Source organism: Mugil cephalus, chromosome 20 (genome assembly GCF_022458985.1).
Source record: "Mugil cephalus isolate CIBA_MC_2020 chromosome 20, CIBA_Mcephalus_1.1, whole genome shotgun sequence".
Classification (NCBI taxonomy): domain Eukaryota; kingdom Metazoa; phylum Chordata; class Actinopteri; order Mugiliformes; family Mugilidae; genus Mugil; species Mugil cephalus.
The window spans coordinates 5,213,137-5,240,291 of record NC_061789.1 but is presented as its reverse complement, the minus strand read 5'-3'; the positions used below and the strand labels follow the sequence as shown (position 1 = coordinate 5,240,291).

General features: G+C 40.9%; 1 protein-coding gene across 1 annotated transcript in view; it reads right to left on the bottom strand.

The window, feature by feature from the left end:
- Nucleotides 1–27,155, bottom strand: part of usp43b (ubiquitin specific peptidase 43b) — a 66,163-nt gene that overhangs the window by 23,261 nt on the left and 15,747 nt on the right. The window contains exons 3-6 of the mRNA XM_047572359.1: nucleotides 16,511–16,614; nucleotides 5,561–5,653; nucleotides 1,620–1,755; nucleotides 1,231–1,375 (exon numbers count right to left, since the gene is read on the bottom strand). Of these exons, the coding sequence (XP_047428315.1) occupies nucleotides 1,231–1,375; nucleotides 1,620–1,755; nucleotides 5,561–5,653; nucleotides 16,511–16,614 (478 nt within the window). The remainder of the gene's footprint in view (nucleotides 1–1,230; nucleotides 1,376–1,619; nucleotides 1,756–5,560; nucleotides 5,654–16,510; nucleotides 16,615–27,155) is intronic.

Genomic DNA, 27,155 nt, shown 5'->3' with positions numbered 1-27,155 from the left:
GCTGCAAAGGACTGACAACCTCATGGAAAGGATCGTTATGGAGATATACCCTGATCAGCCATAACATTATAACCTATATAATCCTAATATTGTGTAGGTCTATGCCTCCAAAACAGTTGGGACTCATCAGAGAATGACATGGGCCTTATGAGGGTGTCCCGTGGTGTCTTTTGTGGGGGCCTTCGGGGGCTTACGTGTTGAGGGGAGGGGCCTCAGTGGATCATCCAACAGAAACTTGACCAATTTGGGATCTAGTGAATTTGGAGGCCAGGTGAAGGTGTTGCACTGGTCTTCATGTTTTGTTGAATTGTTCCTAAAGCATTTTTGTGGTTGCATGCCGCTGGGGATGGCCACTGCCATCAATGGGGGAGCAGTGGGGGTGCCTGGTCTGGTCTAGGCGGGTGTTACATGTCTAAGTAACATCCACTTGAATGAATACCATGTGCAAAAGCTTCCCAGCAGAACACTGTATTGTCATAAAATGGTCAACGTTACTTCCCCTGTCCGTGGTCATTATGTTATGCCAGATCGGTGTACATACAGAGGTTCAAAGCTGCTAATAGTGGCATGCTAGCAAAGCTGACAAGAAGATGATGTGCCATCCAGTTACTTCCTTATAAGATGACCACGTCTTACATGTATTCTCAAGGGTCAAACATGTCACCGTGGCTGACGGGTCAATCTCGTGCACACTCACAAAAAAGTGATGTACTGAAAAGGAGGCATTCAGTCTGTGGTAGCAACGCACAGACTGTCACCTGGGCAGAAGTCTCCCATGCAGCTGTTGACCAATAACTTTAAATTAAAACACTAAAAGTCACAGTTTTCAGCATCAGTGCTGACAGTTCTGGGACGTGAAGGACAAAACGCGACGCAAAGAAACAAAGGGGCACTGAAGCGGTTCTGAGCACACATTTTATATTTTACACCGTTTTCAACCTCAGAAGCACATGAAAAGAAAGCATAAATCAGAGGGAAGGTGTAATTCACTGATCTCTTTATGAAGCTATATACTTATTAACATGCTCCCCGAGGGCCCCCTGCAGAAAGGTGCATTCCCTGAAGGTTTCATTAAGCAAAGTAAAAGAATGAAAAGCGCTTTGTTTGCTCGCGGATCTACGAGCACGCCGACATTAAAGCGCCGGTAAATCCATTCAGCTAATTCTCAACTCAAAATAGCCAATGAAGATGAAAACCGATGGCAGTTTCCATCCGCGGTCGCGTGGCTACCTGAGATCCGCGCAGAGCCTCCTCTGATGTAGAGCGGCGGAGCCTGGAAGGCGTAGATTACGTCATTCTCAGATATGCTAGTTAGATCGTCCTCATCAAAGAAGGAGCGCTGGAAGCCTGAGGAGTAAACTTCTGTCAGGATCACCTGGAGATAGACACACAAACACCAGTTAGTTCCTTAAAGCGGTGCCAGGGTAAATCCTATAATGCAACGGGTGAACCTTGACTCCACCTCTGCACTTTTATTCCCCCTAATCTCAGATCAAGCTGAATGGAAAATGTGCCAAGACTAAATCCAAGGTATGCAATGAAAGGAAAGAATAAGCCTCTATAGTGTATGTGGAAGCTGTGTACGGTTCAAGAAGTGGTTTATTCCTGCTTTACGTTACCTGGTCTGGGGAGATTTTCCCCTCGTCCGCCACCATCCTCCTGAGGCAGGCCACAGACCCGAACAGAGGCACGGCAAGGCCGACCCGTAGGTACCTCTGGCCTTTGGTGCTGAACACCAGGATCACACAGAGCGGTCTGACGGGAGACAAAAGCAAAGGCTAGCAATCAGGCGCGTCGGGAGGCATTTCCATTTTGATTTCTGTGCCATTTCTCTACCGCCGCAGCGTCTTCTACGGCCGAGAAGGGACAAAAGAAGACCTTCATGAATAAAGCAGCAGATTTTAACATTAATAATGGATCATTAGGACTTGGTTTTATGTGTGTGAAATAATGGAATCCCTGTTGCATTTTTAAAAACGGGAAGCGCTCGGCTCTGACCTCTCCAGAGGCAGCGCTGACATGAGCAGGGTGCTGGGACATAATGGCTTCTCTGGACACGAGGAGGTAGAGGAACTCTGTCAGGTACCTGTGGGAGTCTTTAGACTGCAATCTGTCGCTGGTCGCAGAGAAAGTCGCAGCCAAGAGAAATTACAAAAGTTCAACTAGTCAGGATTTCGGCATTGGGGCCGATCCAAGCATTTTAAAAAAGGACTGGATTGGCCTGATCCTCGGTAGTTATTCGTTTTAGATCTGCCATAAACCAAAACCATGTCCCTGTAGCGTCAAAATGTCTTGTTCTTGTTCTTCTACAACTTTTTTAGATGACTCTTGAGCACCTTCCTTTGAAGGTTTATGGGCATGGCCAGCGTCGGAAAGAGACGTCAGGGACTGGCCCCTTTACTTGTTGGACGGATTATGTATCATATCTGACCCGGGGATCCTGCAGGAAGAGCTAGAGTTTGTTGCTGGGGGGTACATCAGGAGTTCCTTGCTTAACCTGTTGCCACCGAAGCCTGGAACCACCAAGCTGACAGATAACTCTTGGACAGCATCTGGATTTTGGTGGCATCGTTCATGCTGAGAAGTTATAGAAGAACTTTCTGTCTTTCTTTGTTTCTTGAAGTTCTTTAATGTTGGTTTTGTGTTACATAGCCTTAACTCTTTAAAATCAAATGGGTCATCCCAAGCGCACTTTTGATTAACGTGATCACGTCATGGTTTGGGCCAAAGACTGAATAATTCCCTTGCGTATTTCCCAGAAGGTTATTACACTCTTATAACATGGAGTCAATTGTAAATATATTTAAAGTTCTCGCTATTCTGGGGAATAAATGGGCAAAACCAGTCACTCTCAGGATGTTTTCTGACTTTTTTTTATAGTTTAAATAAGCAATAAAAGTCCCAGGGGACATTGAGGCTGTGGTGTAAAAGGGTTAATGTTGTTTCCGTGTTACCCTTGGTGGGTCAAAACAAGAATAGAAGATGTCAGAAATTTTCCTACCAAAGGAAGTTAGAATCATTGGCCTGGCTTTTGGTTGGGTCCCAGTTTTTGAAGTTTGTGTCCTGCATCGAAATACTTCAATACTTTCACAATAACATTTATGCTAGCTTCCTAGCCTCCCGTCTAATCACTGTTCTTTCGGTTTCCACTTTTGAGCAACAAATACAGACTACTGCCCCCTGCTGGTAAGAAGAGTTATTTATTGTCAGGCATGTACCAGATTGATGGTGGCTGTGGTCTTTGCGGCCCGTTCAAGTGCAGGTTTTTGGTCCATAAACAGGCGATCAATGTCACAGTCGGCCTTTGTCACCAGTAGTCGATGTTGGTTTTGTGTGTCATGGCCTTAATCTAAAACCTTAACAATTTGCGAACATTGGTGACAAGTGTGGGAGTGTCCTTACGTTTCCCTTTAGAGTGACTTGTTTGATTATTGGTTTCAATTATGAAAGAAACTAAGGTAAATTTTATGTGTTCTCTGGGTTACAATAATCACTTATTATCAAGTGTTTTATCAACCACTGGCTTCAAAAAGTCAACAATTTCCATGGGATGTACTTGGTTCTTTTTTTCCCATGACTCTATGTATAGTGCAAACAAAATCCTCTAAAAGGAAAAGAGTGCATGATTGCCAAGGGACAGAGTCCGGTGTTTGGATTGCCAAGCACAAATGCTGGTTTGGTAACAAACACTGTGTGTTTGTGGCTTATGGACATGATGATATGGGTGTGATAGAGCTCAACTCTTCACACGGGGAAATATAACTGAAAAAAAAGAAAGAAAAATCCATCTGTTTTCTCCTCTGTTTATCCCTCCAGAAGAGTTTCTCTTCTCTCTGCCACAGACAAAAATGAAAGAACGGCAAATGTGCTCCCGCAATCTGGCGCACCTTTCAGGACGAAGCGCTTAAGAACAATTTTCCCAATTAGTGAGGACGTTGGCTGAACTTTTACGAACCTCTTCAAAGACTAAGTACTGACAGGAAGGAAATAACTAGCAAAAAAAAAAAAAAAAGATACGCCTGGACCTTAAAAGATCTGCCAGTCTGATCCTTAATTTTATGTTTATGCAGTAGGTTTGGGCAACTTGCAGACCCGTCCTTTCAATATGTGCCTAGTTTAAAGCCAATTTGCAGATACCCAAAGGTATATTTGGTTTCATTCAAGCACAAACCTGGAAAACTGGAAAACTAACACGCTTTGCGAAAAACTGCAGTTCCTCTAATGGCCACTTGAGGCTGTCTCCAAAAGTCAGTCAATCCCCATGAAGCTTCTTGTTAAAATGTCCGACTTTACAGCAGAAATGAACATGCTAACCACCCCTAAGGCTAATTTCTCCATTTGTGATTTGTTATTTGTAAATAACTCAATTGTTTGAATTCTATTAAAACTTAAACTAATGAATAATCAAAGACGGGGCTGTATTGAGTGACAGGTGGCTAGATGAAGCTAGATGAAATAGAGCACGGGCAAGATGGCGACGGTGTGTGCCGCACATATTGAGCTTCGAAACTGCCCTTCAGAAATCCCACGTGAGGATTCATTCGTCTTTATACTGTGTTATACTTTATACTGGTTTGGTTCATTGTTCAGCCTTTTTTGGGGATTTGGCAAAGCTGAATGGGCAAGAACGGCCTAATTTGGGCCATGAGTACGGGCTATGTTTCCAGCCTAATATTGTGTAGGTCTCTATTATACCTCCCAAAAAAGGGTGTAAACTTGGAAATCCAGCTAGCAACTTCCAAAGTAACAAAATCCACCAACAAGCACCTTTATAGCTCACAGATTAACACTGTAAAATGTTTGTCTGGTACATAATCCCCAGTAAAACCCAGTTAATTAGTAATTAATTGGCTGCTGGCTCCAGTTTTATATCAATCAAACACATTTTGCACTCTGTCGGTCTGATAATCCAACTGTCCTCTTTGGCTTCTGGTCCACCACTCTAAAAATCTCACCTTTTAACAAGACGACACATGAGAAGAGGCCTGTTGTTGGAGATTAAATCGTATGTTGTCAACACATCGGCAGCAACGAAGGCCAAAAACAAATACTGTGAGCACGTTGTGGGTAATTAAGTGAAAGCCGGATCTCTATTGAAAAGCCAGATGTTTACATGTGCAACATTTGTGCCAAAAAAAAAAAAAAAGAAAGAAAGAAAGAAAGACGCTGGCACTGATTGATACAAATAAAAGGCGTAGTGAGGTCTCCCTGTTTTAAAAATGTCAGGATTTCCTGGACAGGCTGACCCCTCGTGTTAACCTGACACAGAGGCTGAGTGCTTATTGTGATGTAAAGTTGAATAAGACATTGTTCCTCGATGCTGGGAGGCTTTTCCACCACCTTTAAGATCTCTATAAGATACCAGCCCCCTTTCAGCTCCACAATGACTAGAGTTCCTACTGTATGAACAAAGCTGGGTGTTGACCAGTTTGTTTTCTCACTTGTTTTTTTACAGCCTGGAGAACTAATTTGACATTTTGCAATTTGGCCGGGAGGCTGATGTAAAGCTGAACGGAGCCACCAAGGCCTGATTTTGTTCGATCGAAGCGGTTGTGCTCACCTGGTCTGCCTCAGAGGGATGGGTAGGGAGATGCAGAGGAAAGGGTCAAAGGTGTTGCTCTGCTTCAGGCAGTGGGGGCATGTCAGCGAAGATCTAAAGAAAAGGAAAGAGAGGACAGTCAAATCACTTGACACCACAGACAGTATGAAGACGGACGGCGAAACAGCTCCTCCAAAGCGAAGTCAAACAATGTAGAGCTCCCCCTGGTGGCTGGAAGCTGAGGTATATGTCATAAAACTAAAAACCTAAAATCGACCAAAAAATCATTTTTCAAGGGTTGTTTCTGTCTTTTTAGGTAGCCCCTATCACTGCTGAACCAATCACGGGCCGAGAAGCTATTCAGCCCCCCAGGTGAAGTTCCAGACGCAGGCTGCAATGTAATATTAGCAGAAGAGAAGCTAACGGTGCAGCTAGCTTCCATTAGCCAACTCCTGAAGCCGACATGGCTGGTGATTCACAGTCGCTACTACATTAAGAGATGTTTAAAGTTAAAACTTGAATTATTTTCTTTATCTGTCAATTATATATGACCTAAATATATATATATACTACTTAGGTATGTTCATTTCAAGTATGTTTATGCCACATGTTGCAGATGTTGATAAAAAACTAAATATTTGAACCTGTGTATTATTTGAATAGCGTAATATTGAATGCAAAATTATAATAATAATGTATATTTATAGTTTAATATAGTAGGTAGGGGGTCCCTGCATAGTGTCTCCATCAGTTTGGGGGTCCTTGGCCTTGACTTAGATGACAGACCTTCAAATTAGCCTCAGAGTCCTCATGATTAAAGCCTGGCAGGAGAAGAGATGGATTTATCTTGTTACACAAGTGATCAGCGCGAACACAGCGAACCATTCAGACGCCTTGATCTGTGAAAAGGAATAATTGATGTAATGTGGGATAGAAGAAAGGAAAGATGAGTGATGTAAGGGGGGTAGAGAGGATACCAAGGAAAAGATTAGGGGGCAATGTGGGTGTAGCAGGTGATCACGCTAACAGAAGGGTTTCAGTTTGTTGCGCACGTTTTTGTCGTTGATGCATTTAAAAGGATGAGAAAAGTGAGGAACTACTTTAAATTCTCATTGTGCATCGAATGCTCAGAAATTACATAATGCAGTGATTTTTTTTTTCTTTCCCCCCGCCAACTGTGACTCCCTTTTGTTCATGATTACACTTCTTTCATTTAATCCCTCCTGATCTGTAGGCGTAACTTATTCCAGTGAGCTAATTGTCTGAACAATGAGTCAGAGAGCCCGCTGAAGTTAATGGGCCGATTGCTGGAAGCGATTCTACTAAAACTGTCCTGCTGCCACTAAATTAAATCTTTTCTTCGGTATTTTCAGCTAATCTGGGAAGGATTTCCTGGATATAGCTTTCCATAACACAACCAAATAAAAAAAAAAAAGGAAAACGCCATTTGCTGTATGGATAATTTGTCAAAATGTAAAGAAAAAGATATTTCTTTAAAGATGACGCATGGGCCTCATCTGTTATTTGGAGACTTTATATAATTCTCTGTAAATACTGTTTAAGTGCTGCTTAAAAGTTTCAGAAAGCCTCAGAATGTCCTGAAAGTACAGAAAGAGAATACAGTCATACAAATAAAAAGCAGGAAAATATAGAAATATAGAATATAGAAACATTCAAGATGAGTTCAATTTGACCAGGAGGACAATAGGAAGGTAAAAATATTTATCTCAGTTTGATTTTCACATATTTATTAAAGTGTATGATGTCGTGGACGAAGGAGCTTCAAGAAAACCTCAGAAAAATACTTTTTGTTGTTGCTAATCATGTTATAGAGCACAGGTCTTCAACAGGGGGTCCGTGATCCTTAGGGGGTCCACAGAGGTACTGCAAGCGGGTCACAAAATTTTTGGTTGATTAAAAAAATATAAATATATATATATATAAAAAGGCCTAATTTCCCCCCTCAAATTAAGATTTATTTAATCGCACATTAACATGAATCCTAATGGATAAAATAGCTAAATATTAAATGCAAAATGATAATAATAAAAATGTATATTTATAAAAGCACTAGGCTGAGTTTAATATAGAACACATGTAGTAGACAGGAGGTCCGTACTTAATCTCTCCACCAGTTTGGGGCCCTTGGCCTGAAATAACGCTGAAGACCCTTATCTGGAAGCCGCCATGTTGGAGGCACTCGACAAAGGTAAACAAAGCACATGGACTGAAATAGATGGTGGAAAATGGTGAATTATTGACGTGTTTTTGGCTCTACCAATTGGGCAGACCGTGAAAAACATTTCTGCGAAATAAACATTTGGAATTTTATTCACTGCCAAAAGTTATCAGAGTTAAGGAGGCGCTTCTGGTTAACGAAGCCAAAACAGGATCTAGGAGGCAAAACTTTGGACAACATCTGAATTTATTCGGCCTTTTTCTTGGCAGGTAATTGACTCTTAACTAATTTCCAAATGTAATGATAATAATATAATTCAGATGATCTTTGCTGATCTGTCATGTGAACAGATTTCACCCAATCTGAGTCATACTTTCGATAAAGGTCAGACCTTTTACCTCGAAAACAAAACAGCAGATTTTAGCTCTACGTTTTAAGAATGGTGTTGCTACTATAGCAGGCTATTAAATGTGATCAGAGTCAGATATAAGTCAATAATGCCACCTATGGTAGATTGATATGAATTATATTAGTCAACATTTCAATTACCTGACAAGGAATGGGCTGAAGTTTTGCCTGTAGATCCTGGTTTAGCTTCGCTAACCACAAGCGCCTCCTTTAGTCTGATTTTGGCATTGTCATCTCTGATTTGCATCTATAAAATTCCAAATGTTTTTCACGGTCTGCCCAACTGGTAGAGCCAAAAACACGTCAATAATTCACCATTTTCCACCATCTACTTCAGTCCATGTGCTTTGTTTGTTGACTGCCACCAACATGGCGCCTTGAAAAGCCTTGATAAAACCATCTTAAAGGAGTTTGGAACCCACAAATCCACAGCCAGACAGATCGTGAACAAACGGAGGAGATTTAAGACGACATCACCCTCCACAGGAGCGGTCCACCGGCAAAGATCACTCCATTATAGTCCAGGAGGTCACAAAGGATCCCAGGGAGGGGCCCCTCATGAGCCATGGTGTTTTCACGTGAGGAAACCCAGTTGAAACCTTTAGTTGTTGTTACTGAAACAATGTTTCACTTCACTTTTATTTGAGCAAATCTGCACAAATGATTAGTTTTCTTGACTAATTAAAAGCACAAGATAAGTGTTTGTTTTATTTCTTTATCTGGGATCTATTTGTCAACCGTTGAGTCATTTTTGAAGCAGAAATGTCGAAAAACGTTTAAGCTGCATTGTATACCTACTGAGACACCAAATCACCAACACCAAATCATCATCACAGTCATGTTCTGCCCCTTCAAGTCGGCGTAAATCACCTCTATTAGCTGAATTTAATCCAAAACATCAACCAATATGGCACATACAGCCATAATTATTATAATGGCTAATTAAAGAACACTTAGTTTTACAGATGCATATCCGAAAATAGAAGTATGACTAAAAAAAAAGGATATTTACCAATAATTTGAACTTTATTCAAATACAAATAGTAGATGCTTTGCGCACGCCTAGTATATGTATATATACATATATATATATATATACACATATATATATGTGTATATGTATATGTGTATATGTGTATATATATATATATACACATATATATATATATATACATATATATACACACATATATATATATATATATATGCACTCCATGCATACAAATCATATATATATGTGTGTGTGTATATATATATATATATATATATATATATATATATTTCAGTTTAACTCCTCAAAAACTGTCAATGTAAAGCTTGTAACCTGCACTTTATGCCCGTACTCATCATAAAAGTGTGACTTGAATGTATTTTGATAAATGGACCTAATTGAACATCAGTCTATGTACAATGACTAGATTCTAAACTTAAAATATAATTTCCTTCCTTGGTGCATAATTGAAGCCAGAAACCATTCTCCAAAAAATATTCCTGATAATAATAATGATAATAATAAAGTATGGTTGTAATTTGCAGGTGTGACTGTGTAACTGGATTTTTTTGGTTCGGGTACAAACATTCCCAGTGATTTAGCTTCACTCTGAGGATTGAAGCAGAACAGAACACATAAAGAAGAGAAACCACCTGGGTTACGGCGCTAATGTCACCGCTCTGATTTAGCTTTTCATTTCTTTTATTATCAGCTCGGCGGATATAAATCCCAAAGTATGCGAGCAGGAATAACTTTTTTTTTTTTTTTTATTGCTGACATTTTGATTTGCTGCCTCTTTTGCGACAGTATGAGACACACCGAGTTTGAACCTAAATTGTTAATAGACTCGTGAAAAAAAGCGTTACCCGGCAGCGAGTTTAAGTAGGAGAGACCTGGAGCTCACATGAAGGAAGAGGTTACTCAAAAAAAAAAAAAGAGGTGTCAAATAGGGTTTAGATAAAACAAATCAACCAATTTCAAAGATCAGATTCTGTTTTTGTTTCTTGCCATGGGAAAGTAAAGCACAGATGAACTGCTCAAATGTGTTTTCCTTATAGGAAGGCACCTGACAGACCCAGCAGGGGAGGGGGAGGAGGAGGAGGAGGGGGAGGAGGGGGAGGAGGAAGGGGGAGCGAATAAAGCCCTATTCAAGCAAACCCAGCTGACACAGGCTCTTAGTGGATCTCTCCCTCTTGGCAGAGTAGAATGGCTGCCCTACGGATGTCTTATTCTCGCCAGGAAACAGTGCGGGCAACTGCACTCCATGCATACAAATCACACTCTGCCTCCACTAAAACATAGATGCGCCCGGCGCTGCTGCTCTAAAACACTTAAAAAAGAGAAAAGGAGGCGAAGGAGGAGGTGATATTCTGGTCATGCTCTAATGGAGGAAGCGTGCAAAGGTTGAGAGGTATCTACCCCCCTCCAACCCCACCCTGTCTGGGATGGAGCCCTCGGCCTCGATGCTTTCCACTACAACGCACTGGTAAAGCTTCCTGAGGAACGCATGCAAAGAAGATGACAACAAAAACTCGCAGGTTAAAATGAGTTAATTTATTATTCACCGACTGAAATCACAAAGTAACTAGATGGAAATGGACACTTGGTGCCATTTGAGCTGGGTTCCACTTTTTTTAATCGCTCCACTCACGCTATCATGCGTCAGACAATCCTGTGTTACATGTGGAGTCAATGTCTCCATTCGAAGACGTCTTTTTTTTTTTACCTTTATAATCGGTTCAGTCCAAGTCTTTGGCAGCTTTGGAGAAATTCCCAGAAGGTGCTGAAGTTGTGTTACAGACCAAACTTTTTTTTGTTTGTGGTTGCAGAATTCTTTGACCTTTCAGCACCAAATTTGGATTCATCGTTCCTCGAGTACAGAGGATTTTTGTTGTACCAAAGTTTATAAAATTTCGCCCGGGAATTCTTAACATACTGCATTCAGAAAAACAGTCAGAGATCAGTGATAACATTATGACCACTGACAGGTGAATTCAGTAACTTTGACCATTTTGTGACAATTCAGTTTTTAGCTGGGAAACTTTTGGACCCGGCATTTGTTTGGATGCTACTTAGACATGTAGCCTCCACCTACACCAGACCAGACACTAGGATAATATAGGATAATAATATAATAATATAATGTGGATATGGTTCAAATATCATAAGGTGGATGTAGAACAGACTTGTCCCATATGCAAGGTTTGCAAACAAAGATAATGGCTAAGGGATAGAAACACAACAGATTTATTCCACCACCTGAAGTACAACCACAAGCCGACGACAGTCAGCAAATCCTCCGGTAAATTAGGGTGACCAGACGTCCCTGACTTCTGTGGACAGTCCCCGTTTTACATGACCTGTCCCCCAGTTAAAGCTGTCCCTGATTGTAGCGTTTTATGAATGAGAAAAAAAAAGGTTGTGCACAGACTACAGTTATTAAGGTAGTCGGTCGCAGACACAGCCGTTTAAATACGTTTAAATATGAATAAATATGTAAAAATAAATAAAACCGTAACTGTCCCTTGTTCTGTATTTCATCTTGAGAACAAATTTAATAATGTTTTATTGGTTATTGTAGTCCATTCCATATGAGAGGCAAAGCAAGTGATGGAAAGATAAAGGGATGTTTTTCACATTCTACAGTTTTCTCAACAACTTCCAGCTGAAACCTGTAGTTAAGCAGATTATTTGACTATGTATGCACAGAGAAGCCAAAAGAAATCTCTTGCTGGTGCAGAGTGCAGACTGAAAGGGTCCCACACCGGGCTTTCAACATTTCAAAACACCCAAACCTTCCTCGTATCGAAATAAAGGTCACACGCTCTGATTTGATGATGAGACAGAAGGGTCTCAGAGAGTCGGGCCGGCTCCCCTCCCGCCGAAAATGCACCACGTCTGTAATCTGAAACGCTCGGCTGCCCGTCACTCGGCTCCTCTGCAGTGCTTGACAGACGAGACATTTTCACTGCAGTCTCCACCAGCTCCAACTCAGCCACACACAGTGAAACACGGCCACCTTTGAGCTAACACTGGATTTTGACGTGACACTAAATTCAACACAACATGATGGAAAGATGTGTCTTTTGATCACCTCCAGAATGTGATGACACATAGCATAAATTAACACCGGAGAACGACTTGGCTCGGCTAAGTGGGACGGTGACTCGTCTGAACATGTATAATGGCCGTGATGATTGCGTAGTGACAAACAGGGGCTATTACAAGGATAATTCTCCGGTCTGTCAACTCTGGATGCAGGATTACATCGGACACCGCGTTGCAAAGTGTTGCACAGGCAGTGCTGGAGCCTCGGGACTCGTTCAGAGGAGAATGGAGGGAGAAGAGTCAAGAAATATTTGTTTAAAGTCTGACTCCAGCGGTGGTAATACATTCATAGAGAACTCATGTCCGTTTAGAAACCTCAGCCTTGTGATTCATGAAGTCTGCACGGCTAAAATAGACGGCGCACCAGCTGTATGTGCTGGAGTTCCTTTTGTAAAGTGTGTATTAGGGGTGGGACTCGATTAAAAGAATTAATCTAATTAATTAGAAGCTTTGTAATTAATTAATCTAGATTAATCACATTTTAATCGCATAACAATTTTAGTGGACGACTTAATCAAGTAATGGACGCAGACATTAATATTGTAAATTCAAGATCTTTTAATGTTTAATGGAAAGTGCATTTAATGGTATTTCAATTCAAAACAGTTGAAAAGGAGATAAATAAAAAATATCCCTGGCAAAAATTGAATGGTCCAGAAGTTAAAGTGCCATTTTAACTTCTTTAAGTACTTTTTCAGAACAGTACTGACTTTAAATGGTAATAAAAAACAAAACAAAAACAACAATTAAACACAAAGTACAACTTTCTGCCTCTTTCTTCTTTTGGTGAAACAACCTGAAATAGCAATGCACTTTCATCCGACTCCATTTTAGTCTTAGTTAGCTGCTGTTAGCTGTTAGCTGTTAGCCGTCAGCCAGAAGTAAAAATAAACACGGCGTGACTATGTGTTGTTATTTGCTCATTAATGTTATTTTTTTCTAAGCATTTGTCTCAATTAATTAACACAATACAATTAACATAATATATATCCCTATATATATATATATATATATAGAAAGTCAATAATATGTCAAAAAGAAAAGTGCATCAGCTACAGCTAGCTGCTAGCACCTGTACATACACTGGGTCTTGCTATCAGTGCAGGAGGTTGCGTTGACGCTGGCTAACACCCAGGTGGAGGCCAAGTGTTTGCACTGGTTATTTAATTCACTGCATACTTTTAGGGTTGTTGCTTTTATTACCATATAAAATGTTTCTGACAGTATTAATCACATTGCTGCAGAAACAGTGTTTTCCTCAGTAACCGTGTTATTGTCCGCACTTGGATAGTTAAATGCATGTGAATTGGAAAGTCGTGGGGTGCACTGTAAATTATGGCTCCCACGAGAGCTACCGTGTAATCCGAACCCTGTACATGTACAGTATGTATATGTATATTCTCCCTGTACCATCTCCTCACCCACTCTCTCTGGCTGGGACGGCGTTCGAGAGAAGAAAAGAGATTTTGCCTGCCAGGCTGCTCGGACCGCTGCTTCCTGCGCAGACACACCCGAGGTGTCACAGCTGAAACATTTGACAGTGAGGGTAGCAATTAAGAGATGCGCTCTGACAGACGTATTACTGGCGCTCGCACTGAGCTGCCAGTTTTCCGAGGAATTAGCAGATGGAGGGAGGTACTAGCGCCTCAGCCCGGAAGGACTACACTTTGGACGTTTTGTTAATAAAACAAAGAGTCTAAGAACTTGACAATCGGCCTGTTTGCTATTGGTTTGTGGATGGATGGATGGATGGATGGATGGATGGATGGATGGATGGATGGATGGATGGATGGATGGATGGATGGACGGATGGACGGACGGATAATGGACGGATGGATAAACTCTACAGCTGTCAGATGTGTAGATTATATTATTTATCTCTTGGATGACTGACCGATGGGAGTCACGAGGACTTCCAGCTGCATGAGGAATCTTGATAAATACAGAAAAAAAAAAAAAGAACTCATACTGTGATTCAGAATACAACAGAGAAAAATACTTTCCATTGGCACAGCTAACAACCCTAATTATTTCAGCACAAAAGGTAAGCACTCTAAATAAGTGCTTGTATAAAGGGATTTCTCTCTTCCCTGACAGCCACCGAGGTTAGTGAACCAGGGCAGTTTTTCATCAGGCCTTTTCAGAATTACTGCTCTTGTCTGCTTGGTAATTACTGTGTGAGAGTGCAAAGATTTATTGTCCTTCTAGCCTGGCACCTGTGTCTAAGGCGACTTCTTCTCTGTAAAGGAAATAACGACATCTTCATTACATCTGCTGTATTTGGCCATTACGGTCAGATCTGATCAGTGAATGCCACAACACATATACGCCTGTAGGTGGATAACGGATAATGTGGCCCAGTCACTACACTTGTGTTTATCCACTGGACCGTGCTTAGGCAGATGTGTTTGCAGTAGCTATTTAAGCTCTGACCTTTGCGCTGCAGGGCAACTTGACATTTTTGAACATCTGACAGCGTAACTTGCAGAGTTGTTGTACTGTAAACAAAAACTGCATGACACCTAATGATTCTTCTCAAAGATCTCGGGCAAAAAAGGACACGGTGCATCCAAAAAGACAAGCTGATTCTTTATTTCTAAAAACACCTGGTATGGAGTTGGGGTTTTGTCAAGACAGAAATGTCAAGATTTCCAGGTGACAAGGGTGCAGATGACCAAGGGCTCTAGAGCCCTAGGGTTAGAGCAGTGCTGTGAGCGCAAGCTAACATGGCCATGGGGGTGTTGAGTCAAGGGGAGGTTAGGGTTGGGTTTTTCATTCCAGAGAGAGAGAAAGCCCTGAGAACCAAGCCCCTTTCACACTACACGAAAAACCTGGGTCAACCCGGAATTTCCACCCGGGTCAAATGACCTTGCAGTCAACCCCGGATTTTATTGGCTTGGATTCAGTGATTCAGTTGATGTACCTGCTCTGTTTTGGTCTACTCCCATAAGATCAGTCTTCCTGTTAGTCTCCCCGAAACCAATCTCTGAAGGGCAGAGATTTTTCTTTATTTTTTTTTTCGAACAAGCAAATCAAATGTGTTGTTACACAATCTTCAATAGAAACACAAAGGTGAATTAGCCCTAGTTCATGTTCGGGAAATTGCACCGATTGCTGAATGCATGTACAACACTTTTTTTTATTGATCATGGCAAGACTGTGAGATCTGGGAGCTGCTCTGCATCTGAGGAGAAGAGGAGATTCAGCAGCAGATATCAAGCTCTGTGCAGGACACAGTGATTTATTCTAATATCAGCAACCTTTTGAAAGAACGGGGGTTTGACCGGTCCATTCTTCAGATCATCAACCAACTGAAAGGGTTAAAAAAAAAATAGGAGTGGCATGGGACGTACCATGCTGTCCATTGTTTGCATCGCAGTGTTCCTAAATGTGTAATGATGATGTTGTCGATGCGACCCGGGACTGAAAATCTCATGTCAACTCAGTATTTTTGATTTTCTTGGCTTGATGTCGTCTACTCCTACCTAGATGAACAATTCACCAACCCATGATTCCTGTTATACTCACAAACTGTCACATAAGATCATCAGCTATGATATATTATTAGATTGTACGTGTTTCCTTCAGCTTGATATATGTATCTATGGCAGATGTTTGTTTATCTTCTCTGTTTGTACCCGTCTGGCCTTTGGCAGATGGGTTCCTCCATATGAGCTGGCTCAAGGTTTCTTCCTGTTCAAAGGGAGTTTTTCCTTGCCACTCAGTTGCCCTCAGGCTTGCTCTGGAGGTTGCAGGCCGTTTTTTGTAAGGCATCTTGAGACAACTGTATTGTTGTATTGTTATTGGTGCTATAGATAAAACTGAATTGAATTGTCTCATCTGTAAATGAAGCAAACGGTTTTGAATCGTAATAACTATTCAATGGGTTGTTAACGTCACCATTTATTGGGGAAGGAAACCACAAGACAAAACCTCAAGTCTTTAACGAACTGATTTGGATGAAAATATCTTCAAGAAACTAAAGCTGACCTCAAATATATATGTTTCCTGTAAAAAACAAAACAAAACAAAACAAAACAAAACAAAACAAAACAAGAAGCTGGGCAGGCTCGGTAGTCTTTGAGAGGAAATTACAGGAAGCTACATTTGGCTATGGCCTTTAGTGCAGTCAATAATCTTCACATTACCGTCATAAAAGTTCCAGATAAATCTCTGTGAAGTCTTAGCGGTCACCAAGGCTTCAGAGCGCTGCGTCTAATTCGTTGCTAATGCAGATTTAATTTCTAACACAGGCAAGGGTTGCGTGTTTAGAAGACAAACTCACTTGTATTGTGCCTGGAAATGTTCCTGGACAAAGCTGTGCTGGACTCTGGGCTGCTGGGACTGGAACGAGTCGGGACACGGCACCTCCTCAGCTCCACCGGGACCCTGCAACACAGAGAGAGGTTAAACAGATCCATCACACTCCGCAGAAGGCTTTGAAGCGTTATCCGAAAAATATAGAGGAAATTCGTTCTGTTCAGACAGGCTGAGCGAGAAACAGTTTTGCAGTTTTAGCACTTTTTTTTTTTTTTTTTTTTTATTTGCAGTAAAGTCACATCCAGAAGTGGTTGAAAGCCATGACCTAAACATAAACCCATGAGAAGCCCCTGTCTTCATCCCTTTATCCATTCACCTACAACAGAGGGGAATTGGGCCTTGGATGAGGATAAAAGAAGAGGAAGAAATGTTCAAAAACAGAGTCTGATCCCTGAAAGACTAGCAAGGTCATGAAAAAAAAAATGTGTGGGATGGTACACACAGGGAGTGCCTGAGGAACACGGCTGTCTGCAGAGCTGATAGAATTAAAGCATTTAAGATGGCCTTAAAAAGGACAATTCAACCAGAACACATTAAAGAATCATTTTCAATTAGTTTACCTCAACATTCTCATTGAACAGTAAGAAAAAAAAATAGTACATATCATGTTAATTAGCAAGATTTAGAGGATTTAGGAGTTAATAATTCATGCATTTGCAGAGCCAAGCTACTTCCCTGTATGTTAGCTAGTTAAGCTAAGGTAAATAGAATAACATTAACATTAACATTAACATTAACCATTAGCTAAACAAAAGATAATAAATCACCTTTACATTTTAATCTAAAAAAAAAACTAAAAAAAAAACATTTTGATTCGATGCTCTCCAGATTTTAATTTGTTCTTTAACATTAGAGAAAGTTCTTGTATCAACTTCAACCATTCATAACTGTTATCAGGTTTAAATGCATCAGGGAACATGTTACCTGTTCCAGTTTTTTCGCCCCAAAACTATGGAGGACCAATGCTGTCGTAAATTCACTTAGAATTTTGTCTTTTCTTTTGGATAGAGTCAAGCTAGTTTCCTACTCAGACTATGAAGCTTAGCATTGCTAATTAGCTTTGCAGAGATTAACAGAAAGGTAAAACTGAAGTAAATTAAAACAGAAATATTAATGTCACATTTTATAGACGGATTGATGCATTTACTTTTGGCTTCAGTCAGTCATAACTGTCCTATGGTTTAAATATTTGTCTCCAAACTGTGGGGACCAAAGCTGTCATAAATTTCTATGTTATTAGAGGTTCTTAGTTTTGTATTTCAATCACCATGGAACAGTCAAACTATTTTTGCTATGCTTGCAGTGTAATTAATTCAATTCAATTCAATTTTATTTATATTTTATTTATAATAACAACACAAATTGTCTTTACAGCCTGAAACCTTCAAACGGCACGGCAGCAAGGAAGCTTAGAAGCTTAGCACTGCTAACTCGCTGACATTGCTTACTAGCTTAACTGTAGTTAACAGAAAATTAAAAGTAAAAATGGAAGAAATTTAAAACAGAAATGTTAATTTGTGTCACTTTCATTTATGATGTATTTTTGATGCATTTGATTTATTTTGTTGTTGATTATGACAGTTTAGGGCCTCCATACAAACCAGAGATGCTAATCTTTAGACTATATGATTATTTAATGTTGATTTAACGGTGTATGCTTCCTTCTAGTGCAAATAAACCCTTCTCAACGTCATTTATTTCCTTTATTATGCCTATAATAAATATGGAGATAAAGCACTGTCATGTCAAAAAGTCACATGGACATGACATCTATGCAAATAAGTGCATTTAACATGTGCTTTATGTCTTCGAACAGTATCGACTCCATTTACACCTTTTCAGTCAGAGAAAATGCCCCGACGTGCATTCCTCCCGTGGTTCTGCTTAAAAGGCCATCACATGACATACAAGCACCTTGTTAACATTTCCCCCCCTCCTGCTCTCACACAATCAATCCCACAATAGCTCGGTGTAAAAGTCTGGTACTTGAGAACGCATTAAGTCACATCATCTCGGCTCTTACGGCAGGCTGGCCCCTTGGCAAACGGAAACGCACCCGTCCGTGTTTGTCTGTTGACACACGCTCCGTTTGCTATTGCTCAGATTTCCAGCCGCTGTTCCCAGGCTGGCAGCTCGACCATGACCCGCGCACACAAACGGAGCTGAAAGGGGGTTTTGAATTTCTTAACCGGAGCGGGAAATGGAGCCTGAGAAATCACTGCGAGGTGCACACAGACAAACAGACAGAGGAGTCCTTTGCCACTATTTCAAATCCTGAGTCTTCTCGAAGCTTTTTTTTTTTTTTTTTTTTTTTAGCTTTTTGCGTCCGAGGCTGAAACCTGACCTCTCTGCTGCACTGTGCATCAACAGACACATACAATGACAAACTATTCTCAGGCAGGTTCAGGGGGTTTTCAACATTTGCGTCATAATTACCTCCTCTCATGTCTGGAAAAAAATAAATAAATAAGGAGTTCAAGCCGACCTTCTAGTTACGAGCTCAGCTACAAAGTGCAATTTAAGGTGAGAAATTACGTGAGAGGTAAAGAGTGCAACCCTTCATAGTTTTTTAATCAAACACACCAAGCCCAGGCACAGCATTTCACCCCCTCTTTCCTTTCTGCATACTTGGTAATGGATTCCATTGCTATCTCTATGTAGATAACAAAGCAGTGCCGAGTGCAGACACAGTTGTTCTTATCACCTCTGAGAAATCCATGCCCAGCTCTGCCAAGTGAACAGACTGCAAGGTGTCAGCTGAGTGTTTACAGCAGCGTTTAAGCTCAGTAAAAAAAAAAAAGAAAAGTAAACGGCCCGCTGTCATGTGATTCTGACGAGTTTAAATAATCATAGCCAGATATCAATTCCCACGGAGTAAATCTGCGACTGCCGCCGGCCAAAGAAATTGTTTTATAAGTTGCGACCTGACCCCGACAGAACAGAGGGTGCCATCTCAAGAGATGCCAAGCGCCGGTTTGAAACTGAGATGCTATCTTTGAAATTGCTTGTCAGAAAAAATATGCCAACGTCAACCTGATAAAAACGTAACTAAACAGTCTGGCCGCGGAGAGAGAGAAAATATCTGCGGCGCTATTTATAGAGGAGGGGAGGGAAAGGAGAAATAGAAGAAAGCGCAGGGTGTGAAATTCCAATATTTTTTCTTTCTCTCCTGCACATTCTGTGCAACGTCTAAATACGGCATGAACTCTGGAGGAGACAATATTTTTGTTCTTGTGCAGACGGCGAAAATGCACCTCACCTCCACTCCTGAATTCTCATTTTCAGTTCGCTCAAACGCTATTTATTCTCCCTTCCCTATCGTGTCAATATTTCTTGGTTAGCGCTTTAACTTTTATTCCATTACCACTCCCACTGTGAGCCGCTTCGTCCCAGCTTGTTCGGGTTTAAAAATAATTCGACAGGCGAAAATTAGCTTTGGCCTAATCTTGCCGCTTTGATAATTTGACCTGTTGCTAGCGCCTGCGGCAGATTTGTCTGGTTTGTCTTGGACAAGGGGCCTTGCAGATTGGTTTGTTGTTCTTGGCATAGCCATCCGGCGGTTATTGAACGACATTTCTGGAAAATAAAAATGGCAAGTTCTGGTGTTCGTGCCAGTACATGGAGGTATTCTGGAGACATGTTGGGGCATAACTTACTTTTAGCAGCAGGCTCTGTTATGAGACTACGACTGACCTAACCCTGGTGTCAATAAAGTTGAGCAATGGTGGTTTCCCAACAAATCATTTAAGTTTTGAGAATTTTGGTCCATTTAGAGGCTTTTTGTGTGTGTGTGTGTGTGTGTGTGTGCTATAAATATATTAGACCAACAAAGCCTGGAAAAGATGGAAAAGAGGTTCTCAGTCAGCTTCCAAGTGGCGTTGTTTGTAGGTTGGCTTCGACTAAAAGGGACAAACTGTGATGCTTTGAAAAGCTAAGCTATTACTCGATTCCAGCTATAACTGTATTGGGCTGTAATCATGTAACTCTGAAGTCAAGTTGGCGGTATAAGAAACAGAACACCAAAAATAAATCGTTTGCCAACAGACAAGGAGAAAAAAAATCCATTAGTGTTAGTGGTGGTGCATATAAAAACAATCCTATGACAATGATGACTGCTAAACTTCAAACCCAAAAACGGTGCAAGAGGTGAAGATGTGCAAAGTCTATGCGAAGAGTTAGCAACTCGTGAGAGCACACACATGTCATTCACAGTGACCACATCCTTAATTACGCCTTCAAGCCTTCAAATAAGTTAAACAAGTGAGTTAATTATAAAACTGCTAATGTACAATTGTCATAAATGGAGAAAATAGCTATGGAGATCAAAACTATTTTTCGTACCAGGTTGTAAACATGCTAAACGTTGGACCTAGCCTCAAGTGGCCATTTGAGGAAGTGCAGTTTGTAGCACTGCGCCGATCCGATCAAAAAATGTTTATGAAGATATAGAGTTGATGAACCCTAGCTCAACTTTCCTGCTTCTCAGGCAAATCATTAACTTTTCTACATCAGAGGTTTAAAATAAGATACATGTAATAGTGAGGAATGCTGGCAAAAGTGACCGAGAGGAGAAAATGTCTCAGAATACAATGGAAATAAAACCAAGGCCACTCAGAGCGGGGGAGAAACATAAATACAAAAATGTGCAGCTGCACAATATCCAAGATATGTAAAGCCTGAGAAGTGTCTACCTCCACCTAATCCTTAAGCCTCAATGCCAAGTAGAGGGGGCATGTGCCGGCGGCCGAGGAGCAGGGAGAAAATTAGAACTCAAATCCCTCACTCTGGCTGACACCTTAGGGTGCTGTAATTGATTTCTGGGATTTAGATAAATGACAAAGATACAGCGTGCAAGTGATTGGTGGGAAGGAGCCTGGCCGCTGACTCAGTGTTGTCAGGAGGCCAGAGTTCACAAAGTCTGAGTTTTAAAGCAGAGCGAAGAGAAAGAGAAGGGCCAGAACGATGGAGAGAGCTAATTGTTGTTCAGTTAGCTTCTTCACGTTGGACAGCTGCATGAAAATGGCAACAATAGAAACTATCGACCGATTAAAGCAAGGATTCAAATTAACATGAACATTACTTGCCGTATGAGAGGTGTGAAAATTATCGCTCATGCCGCTATCTACCACGAAATCACTTATATTTTTTGCACAGACGGCTTCTCCTTAGTCTTATTTGAAAAGGGTTCTGGCAGAATTGCAAAGAGCATCTCCCAAGTCTCTGTTAAATCCAAAACTGTTGACTCCTGGACATCTGTACTTCAGCGTGAAAGCTCGAAATCGCAGAGATTAGCGGTGCACTCTGTCCCATCGGGGGGAGGCTTTCAATAATTCACCTAAAAAATGTTGCTGGGAGTGATTCATCTCTGCGAGTAGATTCACTCCAAAGGAACTCGGGCACTCTCCATCCACTGTGGCGAAAATCCAGGAAATATGGACACCCCCTCTCGTCCTTACAGACCACCTGTCTCATCCTGATGGGTTTTCAGGAACGTTGGCCTTGGAGGGGGAGATAGATCGTAAAGGGGGACGAGTGTTCTTAGTAATGGCCCTGATGTGAATAATTTAAACAAGCTGTAGAAACGCATAGGGGATGAACATGGGCTGCTAGCGGAGAGAGCACTACAGCGGAGTGATTGAGAACGAGCCCCAACAGCACCTCAATCCCCCGGTCATCGTAACAGGAGCAGAGGTAGATGTAGATAGACGTAAGATATTGAGTAAGTAATGGACAGTTTGTCTCAGCGCAGCATTATTTAAATAGTCCCCATAATACTGATGATAGAAGCTTTTCTCGCCACGTTTCTAACCCTAACCCCTGGTGATCACTCTGGATGGTGTGCACTTAAATTCAAACTTGTGGTCTGCGTCGTGTAGTTACATTTCTGGGGAGGTGCACGTCAGCTACGACGTTAGTGTGTGTAGAGTCTACGTATGGTCTATATATGGACATCTATGCATGATCTGCATATGGATGTCTACATATGGGCATCTTTGTATGGTCTATGTATGGTCTGCGTATGGTCGTCTCTGTATGGGTGTCGTCTAAGCATGGTTGTCTACGTATGGTCTACATATGGTCTATTTTATGGTCATCTACATATGGTCTATGTATGGTAATTTATGTATGGGCATCTATGTATGGTCTACGTATGCTCTGCATATGGTCTACGTATGGTCTATGTATGGTCCTCTATGTATGGTCTATGTATGCTCTGCATATGGTCTACGTATGGTCTATGTACGGTCATTTATGTATGGGCATTTTTGTATGGTCTACGTATGGTCTACATATGGTCTATGTATGGTCTATTTATGGTCATCTACATATAGTCTACGTAATGGTCATCTACATATGGTCTGCGCTGTCGCCGTAGATACAGCGTCAAATTTACGCAGAAGCCTAATCAGACCAGAATCAGAAGAAAAGGCTTTATTGCCAAGTGTATTTTTACATACAAGGAATTTGCCTTGGTGTTGGTTGCACAAAAATATAAAACAAGATCAAATAAAATAAATCATACACATATACACACTCAAATATACAAAAAATATATTCACTGTATAAACAACAAAAGGAACATTTACAGTGGGATGGTGTTGGGTTTGATGTGTTCATGGGGAGGTTAGGGTTAGTCTGTATCCATGGTAAACCACCTACAAATGTTACAGAATTAAGTTTGTTTATTGGACTTAATCCAGTAGCGCAGTGCTTACGTGATCTAGGAGATCATAGGGTAGATGAGGAAAAGTACGCAACATTAAAAGATCAATATCGGATCAGGGGTCAGAAACACTTGTTCGGGACATCCCCTTATGAAAATAATAAACTTCAACATGATGATGGTGTTGCTGATAATGCCAACTGTAAACTGCTGTTACCTAAAAGAATGCAAAGTAATTATACGCTGACACCAAAATTATACGTCCGGTTTGCCTGATTAGAGCTTTGTTGAAGCAGCTTTGGCACCTTTGACATTTCAATTGACCCATGTGACAGTCTGGAGGAGTCAAACATTACAATTCAAGGACAATGCACTCTACTACTCCTACTCCTTTAACCATGCATACAAACATCCTCAAAAAATATTCAAGACTGAAGTGTCAGCCAAATCAAAACCAAGTAGTGGTTTGACCAGTAGTAGGTGGTATTCTGTTTATCACATTAGACCAGTCCCTAATGCCAGAGAGATCCATCGTGAGGCTGCCGTGAGGGCAAAAACCTCAAGATAAGAGGTCTCAGAATGAATTTCATAACCACCTGATTAAAAAGGGCGAGCTTTCAACAAGAGAGGTGAAGGAGTCAGAGCAGAAACCAAGACAACGAAATGAGAAGTTGATCTGGCTCTATTCTTGTGGCCTTAAAAGTCTCGGTGCATCATCAGCTCCACCCATAGCGTGGTTAAGTGCTGTATGTCCACCAACCACACTGAGAACTGTTTCAAACGAGTCATGTTTTAAAAAGAGCTTGTGAGCAAAGTGAGTGACACTGAGTAGTTCATCAACGTGACCAGAAGACTGACTCATAAATAATGGACTCTGACTAAAAGAAAATGAACCAGAGTTTGAGTAGAGTAGTAACAGATAGACGGAAACGTTACGACGAGTCCCGGTTCCTCTACAATAGTCTCCTCTATCCCATCTATTTTTGTCCTCAGCAGTTTGCCGCTTGCAGTAAGAATGATGCTGGCTTTATTACCTGCCACTGCATTTTCTCTGAGTTTAAGTCTCCCAGTGGGTTAATTCTGTTCCTTACCAGGAAACAGTCTGAAAGCTCTAAATTGCTCACAGGTCTAAATGTGCCTTTGAGTGATTGTCTGCCTGTAGTGGCCTGGAAATATGATCGGGACTGCAGAGTGACATTCTGCAGCTTCAGGGATGTACGCAGGCAACTTTCTGGAGCCAGAACAAACCCAGCTGGTGGAGGTTTTGGGAATTGTTTGTTTTCTTGCAGCAAGTTAGAAGAAATGGTCAATACTGTTTTGGAAAATCTGATGCTAGAACACAGTGTGGAAACTGTAAAAGAGCTTCAGGGAGTTATAATACCGCTTATGATCACAAATCGCTTATGAACTTTGTGTCAAAATATTCTGGCGTTGTTTTTTTTGTTTTGTTTTTTTACAGGAGATTATGTGACAGACGATTCTGGGTCAAATGCATTGCATATTGCTGGTAGATGGTAGTACCACGCTCCTAGACAGACTAGTGAGCAGTGCTGACCTTCTTAATGTCTACTCAGGAGCTCAATGTCTATAGTTGATAGGGGTAAATTTAGAAACAGCAGTTCTGTGAATGGCCACTAGAGACTGGTTCCAAAAGTGAGTCAATTCCCATAATTCTCCTTGCTAAAATATACCAAAACTTTATAGCCTACGCATCATTTGGTTTTCATCGTGGGGCTGGTTTAAACTGAAATGGAGAAAAAAATACCTTTGCACAGTTGGACAGACCTTCAACCAATCACAATTAAGGCTAACGACCAAATGCCCTAATTGTTCTTTGAACTGGCTCTTTTAAATTACTATCCCTCCATAAAGCCCCGCCCAAAGGATTTGATTTGCCTGTAGTAGTAGACCTGAATAATCAGTTCCCAACGGAGAGACTCCTTATTCTTTTGATATACATTACATAAATATGTATATATTATATTCATTCCCAAACACAAAGAACAAAAAAACTAATTTTAACCTCAGCTTCTGAACAAGGTCCAGAATACAAGGTTTAAAAGTAGGACTGTCATCTACTATGATACCAAGACACTTATGATTGCAGTATCTTCAAGATTCAATTGACAAAAGGTATTTTGCACAACATCAAAATTGATGCAGAAAATTCAAGAAACCTTTGGCAAGACTTTCAGCACAACAATAAATAACTGTATCGTCAGCATACAACTACAAACTTGTTAAATTTATACCAAAACTTTAAGTGACAGATGGGTATGGTCAGAGATTGCTAGCTTTCTGCTTCTTTTTCACCTGCCCGGCTCAGTTCTACTCATGTTTTACCTCCTAGTCCGTTATTAAATTAGTCTGGAACGAGGTGGTGTCTGGTGCTACCAAGATGGTGACCAACACAGACACCACACTGAGATTCAAAACTGCTTTTAAGTACGTTGTTATGGTATTTGTAGTTTAGAGACAGTTTCCTGAGGCAGTTTGTGGGGCAATAAGAAAAAACAGAAATACTGGTTCAATTTAAATATGAGCAACAATTATACTTTGAAAGATGAATGGAGGACATTTTAGTTTTAGTGCGTTAAACAGCAAAAACATTTGAGCCCATTAGCTTCAGCTGATCAGACCATAGCTCACCGGTGCCATATTTACGTCCCTCGACTTTTATTCCTCCTATAAAAATTGAAGAGGGCAGAGAAGCCGACTTTTTAAAACCTTGTTCCCCTAAAACCTGGGAACAAACTTTGCTGGAGAACAGAATCTTTAAGATGATTTATTCCACCTTTCACAGCAGAAGCAGCAGCAGCAGCAGCAGGAGGAGAGGCTGGGGGAGAAATTAATTCTAATGAAGGCAGGCCTGAGCTGATGAGGTTTATTATTACATTCCCTCTTCTGCGGTGACACAGATGAGGATAAAACGACTACGCACATCAGCGCAGACGTACAGTAGCATCTGGTACAGTTTAAAGGCCAATACAGTTACGGCGTTAGAATGGTTTGAAAGGACCATTATTGTGGAAATAAACACTACGTTTCTTAGTTTGATTGATAATAATTCCTCTTCTTTTCTTTCTTTCTTTTTTTTTAAAAAAAAAAAAAGAAATTCATCTTAATGGGCAGATTCAATTTACCTCAAGGTAACACATTAAAAGTGGACTTGCCGTGACAGGCTCGCCTCCCTGCTTAAATTATTTCTACCAACAACAGTTTAAATCACTCCACTCTGCCCGGATTCAAGTAATTCAATTGAAACACTCTTTGGGAAAGCCTCCACTCAGCAATCTGAATCATTTAAATTGTTGGGGCCCGGTGCTGCACGGCTATCAGTCCCCACAGGGCAGTGAATAATTTGTGCGAGTAAATTTCTTCGCGTTAAATAAAGAATTGGGCTGTTAGTTTAATGGAGCTCTCAACAACACAAAAAACAGTTAAGTATGTCATTCTTCGAAGACAAATCACACACTGACTTTTTTAAAGTTTCGCTTGTTGTTAATATTTTAGTTAACGTTTTACTTTCGAAGTAATTAGACCCACGTAGCCTCTGTGAGAACTCGACATGGAAACACAAAAGCAAACACTAACCCCGTTTCCTTTTATTTAAAAGTCCTCCCGCAACTTAATGAGAAAACGTATTTCTGGGGCTGAGCTCCCCGCGGAGCATGAGTGCAGTTTATTGCAATGTCCTTTAAGTGTTATTTAAACCACCAGTGATGCATTGTGCTGTCTGGAGCAGTTAGACAGTTGGAGCTTAATTGTGTCTGTGCCACAGTGAGAAACCCCGGGCCTCCATAACCAGCTACTCTATTTTGTAGGAAGCAGCTTTCAGATTTATTTTTAGGAAACAAGAACCTCCATAGCTGACAGACATTCCAACTTCACTTTTTCAAAACTCCCCATACCACACTGAAAACTAATATGCTTACTTAACAGTAAA